The 11,281-nt window shown below is 34.4% G+C and overlaps 1 protein-coding gene across 20 annotated transcripts in view; it reads right to left on the bottom strand.

The window, feature by feature from the left end:
• The window catches only part of BAZ2B (bromodomain adjacent to zinc finger domain 2B), a 367,012-nt gene that overhangs the window by 80,081 nt on the left and 275,650 nt on the right, over positions 1 to 11,281 (bottom strand). For all 20 annotated transcript variants that reach the window (XM_036023420.1, XM_036023418.1, XM_036023403.1 and 17 more), the window contains one exon: positions 92 to 302. In XM_036023420.1, coding sequence (XP_035879313.1) covers positions 92 to 302 — 211 coding nt within the window. The remainder of the gene's footprint in view (positions 1 to 91; positions 303 to 11,281) is intronic.

Here is an 11,281-nt window from a genome sequence, read left to right as displayed (position 1 = left end):
TCAGAGCAGTGTCAATCACTCATACATCAAATACATAAGAAACATACTTTTCAGTATGATTATTGCCATGCCGAATACATTGTTTTTTTACCTTGAGCTTGCAGTTTTCTCAGCAATTTGGCATCTGTGTTTTCTAGAAATTCAGCACTGCCAACGTTCGGAGGTCGACCCTTCCGCCGTCTCGCCCTGGATTCCTCTCGTACTCGCTGTCTATCTGGATTTGGTGGTCGTCCTCTACGGCCTTCCATTGCTCTGATGCGAGGGATGACATCCTCTTCTTTCAAAAGACACCACTGCATTCCCTTTTAATCAACATTGTAGAGAAACATTGTTACAAAATAAACACAGTGATCAATCTGTCAGAAAATTCTAAGTAAATTTACAGACATTTAAAAATTTATAAAGGAGGTACAAACCTCAGGAATTGTATTTTTTAAATTAAATTTACATTTATATTTGTTTATAGCTTTGCCTATATTTGTTATTCTTGCTTTAACGATTTGAACTTTAAATACCTAGAGAATTATATCTATATATATAAACATATAAAAAGATATATGTACCTTAATCACCATTTCTGATCTAGGATGACCATAATGTTGGCAGATAACTGAAAACACTAGTGTGATGAGACCTTATGGATTTTTCTCATGGGTTATCAGTACAAACATTAGGTTATTTAAACAACAGATTAAAGTTTCTCTTTAGAGAAATATTGTAGCCAATAAATCAAGAAGAAATGTAAGAGTTAAAATATCAGTGTTTTGCCATATCTGATGAACAGATCTAAGCATTAAATTCGAGTGGCCACCAATCACCAGAAAGAGACACAATCAGACAGACATTAGCTTCCTGACAGAAGTGCACTCCACCACCCCTCTAAATTAGTCTGGCCTTACCAAGATTTAATTACTGTAACTTCACAGGATAATAGGGTGAGAAGTGTATGTTAAATTACACATAAAACCCAGTCTCCAGGAAATTCTACAGATTACCCAGTTTCTTCAACAAATACATTTTAAGAAGTAAACAGACTGTAAGGAGGTTTACAGTATGTATTAAACAATCCTGAGGATAAGTGTGGACTTTATCTAGATACTGATTCAAACAAAAGTGGTCAGAAAGTTATAAAAAGTATGAGACAACTGAAAATTTGCACAAGGACTGATATTTGAGGATCTTAAAAATTATTATTTTAAAGTGTGACAATGGTACTATGGTACACTTGTACAAAATAACAGTCCTTATCTTCTTGAGAAATAAATTGAAGTATTTACAGATGAAATAAGAAAAATTTTTCCCAACAAATTATGGAGGAGGAGAAGCAGATGGGTGTATATATGTAAAACAATATTGGCCATATGATAGTTTCTAAGCTGATGATGGGTACACAGTGTATATTATTTTGTCTACTTTTGTGTCTATTTGAGATTTCTAATTATATGTTTCCTGACATAAAGACACACAATAGAATAATGCTACTGAATTATAGGAATATTGTTGCTCAGTGCATAGATACAATCTAAATCTGGTTTCCATTATTCTCCATTTGTCAATCAAACCAAATACAATGTTATATTACCTTACTTATAGTAATATATCCAAAGTAATATGTTCATATATAGAAAAGGTATCTTTTAAAATAATCCTTCTATTTCTTACTTATTTTTTTAAAAAGATAATTCATTTAGTATGAAGGTTAAGAAAATTCTGTAAATGTATCTTTTTTCTTAAAAGAATTGAAAACTAGGAATTTAACCTGAACCTCCCTGGGTAATTTTGTAACCAAAAGCAATAAAAAGTTCTTGAGTTCTATTTTTTGCCATAATTCCTAACCTGGGCAAGGAGTCTATGAATATCTCATTTAATGGGTACTAAAAATACAAATAATATTCCTGCTACCATAACCAGGCCACCTACATCCCACATTCCAAGCAGTGTGCTTTATTTCAGGCATGCTGAATAAATAACATACTTTAATACTAATAGAGCTACTAATAGCTCTATTAGTACAGTGCTTGTTGTACCTACAGTACAACTGGAGGAATTCAGACCTAGTGAGGTTAAATGATGTCCTGAGGAATGGAGGCAACAAGAAACAGAGCTGTGATTCAAATCCAGGACCGTTTCACTCCAAACCTGTACTCTTTAACTGCTACATGTACTCCTCTGATGTTACAAACATGTTCTTATGTTGATAAGTGACTGGTAACAAGAGACAGCCATGAAAGCACAACCAAGATTAGGTCAACAGAGTTGTGTCGGAAAAAAAAAACATTAAAACATAGAGTCCGTATCTACATGTTCAAAATAATAACTATACTAATTCTTTTTAATTATTTCCATGTTAAAAATAATTTTAAAATTAATTGAGGAAAATAAGACATTTTCTTCTGAGATTTGAAATGAAATCAATAGGAACAATAGTTGAACTAAGTGTATTTTTAGGCCATAAACTAAGAAGGAACCCATCAAAACAATTTTATGTTCACCAGAATAGGAAGCTTTTGATCAGTTTAGGTTTTCATTTTTCTATTATACTCTTAGGCACCAAGGCAGCACACATTACATAAATTGAAAACTGTAAAAGTGACATTTGTGTCACTTGGGATAAGAGAGAGAGGCTAATAAAAAGTGTCTGTCAAGGAATCTGCATTCAGTTTTTAAAGTATCTTATTAATAATAAAATCAACTTTTAGCCAAGATTTAAAAGGTTCAATCAATTTATCCTTTTTTTATACAGTTACAATTTTTAGTTATGTTTTTATTCATCAAGGAAAACATACTTTTGTTAAAAAAGAAATAGAATATTTGGGGCCCCAAATTTACCAGACAAATATAGTGACATTATCATTTACATTTTGCCCTTGACATTTATAAAGCAAATATTTTCTAAGGGAATTGCATTTATTGGGCTACATGTATAATGTCTTCTGACTCCTGGACTTTAGAAAACGAGAAATGGATTGTTAGAAAAATCAGAAGCTTGTATCAATATTAATCAACTTAGCGTTAATTCACTGAGTAGCCAAAATAATTGTGAGCATAAAAAAGGTTATTTTTCCTCAATAACATTTCTCTGAAAAAAGCAAATATAATTTATATCACTTGATTCATTTGCTATAAGCATTTCTATCAATTAAAAATTATGTATAAAAATGGTTAATTTTTTTCTTAATTTCTGAGAATAAGATAGCAAATGGTTCCCGAAAATAATATTTCTTTACTAAGACTTAAAAGATACAGATAAAAAGAAAATCAATGATCGACACTGTGGAGATGGTAACAGATTAATTCCATTATACCACTGTAAATTTCAAGACTTACTAATTTAAATCTTTAGCACTAACATATTCACTTTTATAAATACTATAAAGGGAGAGAAGAAAAAAGGGTTTATGTTTTATTTTAGAAGATTAAAAGTAATTAAGGTAAATAATTATATGAGTACACTATATACTGTCCACAGTAATACATTATAAAAGTACACTGTACTTCCGGCAAGATGGAGGAATAGGTGGACGCACCGTACTTCCTCCTACAACCAAGATTAGAAAACCAATAATTTACAACAATAATTTACTATCAGAATAACACCCAGATCCGGCAGAGGATTTATCTGAATGGAAGTCGGGCAGCCAAGAAGTTGAAGTAGACGCATTCATCTGGACTGGTAGGAGAAGACCAGCCAGGCGGGCGCGGGGCTGGCTTGGGTCGGCGGCGCGCGGAGGTCGGGGAAGGTTTGGCGCGAAATCGGCGCAAAAGCCATCCGGCGCGCAAGAAGGCAGCGGTGATCCCTGAGTACGCAAGCTGCGGCCGGCAGACCCAGAGGGGCAGCGATTGTGGACCAGGGCAGAACTCGCGGCCTGGAAGCCCAGACAAGGGTCTGAGTCCAGGGGAACGGAACTACCGCCATTGTTTTCGCCCGCCCCGCTCCCGCCCCCACATATAACGTCATAATCTAGCCACGGGGGCGCCCAGCCCCGGTGAACACCTAAGGCTCCGCCCCCCACCGTAACAAGAGCAACCAGACCAGGAAAAAAAAGGAGAGGCAGGGGGGAAAAAAAAATATGTTTTCAACAGAGCAGATCAGTCCCCCGGGACTCATCCTTTTGAGCGACCAAGAATTAGCCAATCTATCAGATGCGCAGTTCAAAACACTGGTGATCAGAAAGCTCACGGAACTGGTTGATTTTGGACGAAATTTAGATGAAAGAATGCAGATTACCATAAAACAGATGCAGGAAGACACGCGGAGGAGAGCCAATAGTGAAAGGAAGGAATATGAGTCTCAAAACAATACAGTGGACCAGAAGGAAGATAGAATCAACCAAGCAGGAAAGCAGGATGAAATAAGAATTCAAAAAATTGAGGAAAAGATTAAGAGCATCCAAGACACCTTTAAACGTTCCAATATCCGAATTATAGGGGTACAGAATCAGAAGGGGAAAAGCAACAGATTGAGCACATATTTGAACAAATAATAAAGGAGAACTTCCCCAATCTGGCAAAGGGAACAGTCTTCCAAGAAATCCAAGAAGCTCAGAGAGCCCCAAAGAAGTTGGACCCAAGAAGAAACACACCAAGGCACATCATAATTACATTAGCCAAGGTAAAAACAAAGGAGAGAATCCTAGAAGCAGCAAGAGGTAAGGGGACAGTCACCTACAAAGGAGTTCCCATCAGACTGTCAGCTGATTTCTCCAAAGAGACCTTACAGGCAAGAAGGGGCTGGAAAGAAATATTCCAAGTCATGAAAGACAAGGACCTACATCCCAGATTGCTCTATCCAGCAAAGCTCTCATTTAGAATGGAAGGGCAGATAAAGTGCTTCTCAGATAAGGTCAAGTTAAAGGAGTTCATCATCACCAAGCCCTTATTTTATGAAATGCTAAAGGGACTTATCTAAGAAAAGAAGATAAAGAAAAGACATGTATAGTAAAAGGACAGCAAACTCACAAATATTAACAACCACACCTAAAGCAAAACCAATGCAACTAAGTAAACAATTAGAACAGGAACAGAACCACAGAAATGGAGGGCACATGGAGGGTTAGCAGCAGGGGGGTGGGAGGAGGAGAGAGTGGGAAAAGGTATAGAGAATAAGTAGCATAGAATGTAGGCTGAAAATAGATAGGGGGAGGGCAAGAATAGTACGGGAAATGTAGAAGCTAAAGAACTCATAAGTATGACACATGGACATGAACTAAAGGGGGAAATGTGGGTGGGAGGGGGGTACAGGGTGGAGGGGAGAGAAGGGGGGAAATGGGACAACTGTAATAGCATAATCAATAAAATATAAAAAAAATAAATAAAAATAAACAAAAGAACTATTAAAAAAAAAGTACACTGTAAGACTAAAATATATTATAAAAAGTTTACTTATACATTTGTTGATGTACCTATTCTATATAAGGCATAACATTTTCTAAAAGTAAACTGCAGAGTCCTCTCCCCAAAAGGACCAACATTTTTAGCTAGGACATTAGCTTAGCTAGTCTAATACAGGTGGCTAAGTTGCAATGAATTCAAAAGGGAGTTTAGAGGCTGGGACACAAAGTTCTCTCCATTGTCTACTTACATGATGATGGTCATCTGGATTAGGGCCTGAGAATTAGAGTTAGAAGAAAAGGTGAACACATCAACCTTTTATAGAGAGAGGACTGCCAGGGTATGAAGGAAAAAAGTCTGAATGAAGACCAAAACAGTCTGAAGTAGTCTCTAAGCGACATGGGAAAGGGAAATGGTAGCATGGATTTCTTCCTGAACTAAGTTAAGATACAAGATGGAGAAAAACTTAAAAACTAGCAAATAAATTTATTGGTCTGTCTTTCACACTTTAAAAACTAAATAAAGCTTAAAGAAAATGTTTATTTTAAATGAATTACTTTTTAAATGTTTTCTGTATTCAGAAATTAAAAAAAGATATGGAATTTAATGTAAGTAAAACTTTCTAGTTTACATTTCTATTATTGTTCACAATGGACACTCTAAAGTATGGCTGAAGAACTCATGACCAATTGGTTTATTTTAACCTTATCTTATGGACCCAGAATGGTCTAATTAATTGGTTTTCCTACATATCACAAAAAATTAAGTAAATTTGTGGTTTACCAGAAACTTGTTTAGGTCTTATTGGGACGTATTCTCAAGTCTCATTCCTGCTTCAATTTTATATCCTAGATTGTCTTTTTCTTTTGTAGCTCTCATTTTATCTGATTTTATATACTTGTAAGTGAATTTACTTGGGGGAGAAAGCAGTATATAAGTAAATGAAACGAGCCAGTCCACCAAAAGCTAATTCACTGAACTATCTATTTGCCAAGTTACTGAAGATTTTTACTTTTTAAGTTTTAGTATCACTAAGACTTTGCTGCAGCAGTTTTCTGTGGATTTGTAGTTCTGGGCCACCATCAGTTTCTCCTGTTCACGTCTGAGATCGTAGTGCTGCTCATCTGCTCAATTTATATAAATGGAATGGAGTAAATGTTACTCATATTTTGTAGGTTGGGAACTGTGTACACCCCAGTGAAACACCTGTGGTGAATGTTTTACATCTGGGCTAAGGTATTTGGCCTGACTTTAGGTCTGTTAGTCATTCAGCGAACTGATCCTTTACCAAATAGTTGGGGTTAGATACTTTCAGTAAAATTCAACCATGGCTCAAGAAAACAAAGTTATTTTTCACTACCTTTCTCTTTGAATCCTTAACTTCTTAATAAATAGTTTACTTAAAAAATACTTTTAGAATTTTATATGTAAAAGGCAATTATTATTAAAGACCTTCTCTTATCTATATTTTATGTGTGTGTATGTATATATGTATATGTATACACAGACACACACACACACTCTTCATATCATAGAGGAGGAAATTAAGACCTAGAACAGTGGGCTTCAGTTTTCCAAAGTTAAACAGGACACTGAACTACCCTGCTAGGAATCTAAGAAAACTTTCAGGGCACAACAAAGGAAGGGCAACAAATAAATAGTTTTAACAGAACTTGACATTTCACATTGTAAGAAAAACATTCAAGTTAATATCATGAGAAAATAAAAATTTTGTTGGATTTCCTTACATCTATTCCAAAGTTTAGTATTATGCTTAGCTTTAGCTACTTTATGGTGCAAGAGGCAAGTAGTGAGAGTTTTATATACAATAAACTTTTACCATTAGAGATTTTTAATTTACTCTAATCATACAGCTTAGTACTATCATACACTGAATAGCATTTTAAAGATGTGAAACAGTAGAAGCAGCCATCTATGCTGAGAGATGGTTGTCAACTATTAAAAAAGTGGAGAAAGATGTGTTCTGACACAATCATTTCCACACTGCTGACTATGCTTCCCAGTTACACGCAGTCGTTACTTTCAAAAGTAACTCCTTAGCTCCACACTTGGATTCATACATTTGGCCTTCTAGTGTAGGCCTGTGTCTACCCATCAAAAATCCTACCTCGTAGATTAGTGACATGAATTTCCAGACTTTTAGATTTCTGGCTGTGATCTCTCATGTTCTCAGAGCCCCTCTGCCCACAGCTATGTTGAATTAGGTGTGACAGTTAACAGCAGAGCTGAATTAGAACCCTGGTTGCTGACTCTGAATCTTTTGTTCTTTACTTATTTACCAGCATTACAATCTTGCCAAAGATCACATGTTGCCTGCTTTACTGTGAAGACTTTATTCCTCATTAACAAAATCCTGACTTTTAGCAGGACAGCATTATGTGTAGTGTTTTGTCTTCCCCAAACAATGGGGAAGCAATCTCTAGGCCAGCAATCATAATTTCTATTTCTTTCGTACTCCTCAGTTTCTGTACGAAGACTAATTTTTCCTCAAAGTCAGTCTTTGCAGTTCATTTCTATAGTGAAATATGTTCACAATTTTCTTTATGGAAAATGTCTTTAGGGAAAATTTATTTGGAAAAAAAAATGCCTGGCGCATTAAGTATTTGCCACAAATATTTACTGACTAAGTGACAAAGAAAAAGGGCTCTTTCAGGAAGACTTATAGACATTTTTCTATTCTCATGGCCTTATGCCATTAAATAGAAATACCTTTTTTAAAAAAATTCTTCTTGAATAGAGGAAGCAATATTTTCTTAATCACTTTTAAATTCTACCTGTTTGTATCTCTCCTTTTCTTTGCTTTTTTAGCCTCAACACAGAAGATATTCATTACTCTATGCTTGTGAACTTCCTGGTTGAAAAAAAATAAACATAATTGTTATACTTATGTTTAAATGTTTTTCTTCTCTACAATTCACAGAAAACATTTTTCATTGTAGATTACCATATATTTCAAGATAATCTTTGTCATTAACAATTTATTTTGAAGCCTTCATATATACCTAATAAAATGTGAATACTTTTTACTTTTTTACCTAAGTATCATATTCACATAATTCAAAGTAACCCTATTTTACATTTACCAAAAAAAAAAAAAAAATCTAGCTTGACCTTACTTTCTATTACTCTGACACTCAAAAACAAAATAAAATAAAGAAAAGGATAAAAATTAAGCTAAATAAGTTCATTATAACATGATGAAAAGGTCTGTACTATTTATCTTACACCCTTTTCACTGGCTAAATAGTTACCAGTTTTGGTAGCAGGTAGCAAACCAGTAAAGCATGGATTTATAAATACTACAGAGTTCCTTTTGTTCCATGGAGTCTATCATCCCTATAATCATGGTTTCTTTAGAAGCTGGTGGGAAGTGTTTGCTGTCTGAATAGATACTGACAGTAGAGGATTCTATGTGTCACATTTATAGACTGAAATAAATATAACTGGTAATGACTAGATTAAAGTCCCACCCCCACTTCTTGGGTTAACCTTATCAATCTACTTGAAATAACAGCGTCTCTTTATTTATTATCTTTGAAGGTAATCATCAGATTTTTGTCCTACAGTTAATGATAAATTTACTTAAATTTCAATAAATATGAGCTCTTATACCTCTACTTCTAATATTATTGTATTAAACACTAAGTTAGCCAGTATTTTCAACAAATTTTTGCTGTTTGTAAGTATATGTGTAATTACTTTCTTAACCTTACAAATATATTGAGTAAAAATTGATTAACTTATACAAAACAAGTATGGTTACCTACTGCAGATATTATCTTCTAGCAGAGATTATCATCTCCTAAATTTCATTTGTAAAATACAAAGGTTTGAAATAGCAATTTTTGAAATACCTTTAACAAAATTAGAACTTGCAGGACTAATATTAGTGGGGGTTTTTGGTACGTTATAAAGAGAATGACAAGTGTTATGGAGAAAATATATTTTCCAATGCAAATGTTTTGTAAGGACAGTGATTAAGAATACTAATGAAGCCCTGGCTGGGTGGCTCCGTTGGCTGGAGCATCGGCCTATACACCAAAGTGTTACAGGTTTCATTCCTGGTCAGGGCACATACCCAGGGTACATACCTGGGGATTGAATCTGTAGGTTACAGATTCAATCCCCAGTCAGGACATGTATAGATATATCTCTCTCTCCCTCCCTCCCTTTCTTTCTCTCTCAAAAATCAGTAAACATATCCTTGGATGAGGATTAAAAAAAAAGAATACTAATGAATTTCTAAATATTGCATTTCATTTGTCATCAAACACCCGAAAAAGATATATGAAGCTTGGAAAACTCTAGCAGTAGTATTTAAAATCATTGTACACAGACCTGGCCAGGTTGCCCAGTTGGTTGAAGTGTTGTCCCATGCACCAAAAGGTTGCTGGTTCAATCCCAGTCAGAGCATATGCCTAAATTGTGGGTTTGATCCCCAGTTGGGGTGCATACCAATTAATGTTTCTCTCTCACATTGATGTCTGTCTTTCTGTCTCTCTCTTCCACCCCCTTGCTCTCTCTCTAAAAATCAATGAACGAATCCTTGAGTGAGGATTAAAAATAAGTAATTAACATAAAATCATCCCCATGAATTGGGAAAGCTGAAATATTAACCTTTATTGGATTATAAGGGATAGAGATATTTTTAAAATAAAAAATTGTTTTTCACATATGTAACACAAGCAAATTTTAGAAAATATAAGACACATAAGAATAGAGAAGAAGAAAAAGACCCACTGTACCACCAACCATTACATCCATCATTAAACTTCTAAAATATTTCCTTCCCATCTTTCAATATGCATAGTTTTGTTTTTCAATATATACAGGTGGTGCAAAAGTAAGCTTACATTTGTTCATATGGAAGATAATACAATAATTAATAAATAATGATATGAGAGTAATATACTCACAGCTGTGAACCTTAAATAATTTGTATGAAGGCACATACATTGTGAACACATACAGATAATCACTGCATGGTAACACATCTGTTCCTGACTTTATTTTACATCTTCTATAAAATGTAGGCCAATCAAAATTATTACACATCATATTTACTCTAATAAAATATACATTTGTTCATTTTCATAGGATATAATTATATATTTCTAATTAACTATATGCTTATACATATTAATCATACCATACATAGAAATGTGAATGTCTCTACAACTATATCACCTCTAATTAAGTTATTTTTTGGATTACTTACCTTTACTGATATCCTCTAAAAGTATCTTAAAATGAATCCAGCTAATTTTTTTTAACTGAGAGAAGTGCTCTTAAAACTGCTAATATTTTTCCTCAGGAGTCTGCTGCAATGTTGGCAGCTTAACTAATATATTCTGGATTTAGTAATTCATCATATTTCCTTGATTGGAACTGATGTCTCAACAAGACAATATGCATTTGGAAAACACTGATTATGTTTAATAAAAAGTGAATGGATGGCAAAGAATAGTCTGCTATGCCCAATGAGGCTTTAGAGATTAAGTCTAATTATCACTGATACAAAACTAAAAATCCTTTATGTATTGAACAGCAATTAGCTTTGCTCTCAGAACAAAGTCTATTGGTCTGAAAAACATGATGCTACCTTTGGCATAAATAAGTAAGGATTTGATAACAAGAACCAAAATATTAAAAACATCAAGAATTTTTAAGTAAAATAATTATTGCCTTCTAATATGCTTTGTGGTGAAGAAACTGATCCAGTATATACAGAGTGTGTTAAATACCACTGTGGTTCTAAAATTTGGAGAATCTGTTTGGTGACAGAGCTAGTCTGAGTAAAACTTTTTTTTTAAACATTTTATTTATTTTTAGAGAGGGTAAGGGAAGGACAAAGAGAGGGAGAGAAACATCAATGTGTGGTTGCCTCTTGGGCCCCCCCCCCGCACTAGGGACCTGGCCCACAACCCAG

The sequence above is a fragment of the Phyllostomus discolor genome, chromosome 4 (assembly GCF_004126475.2).
Source record: "Phyllostomus discolor isolate MPI-MPIP mPhyDis1 chromosome 4, mPhyDis1.pri.v3, whole genome shotgun sequence".
NCBI classification, from domain to species: domain Eukaryota; kingdom Metazoa; phylum Chordata; class Mammalia; order Chiroptera; family Phyllostomidae; genus Phyllostomus; species Phyllostomus discolor.
Note: the sequence above shows the minus strand (reverse complement) of the source record. Positions and strands in the feature narration are given on the sequence as shown.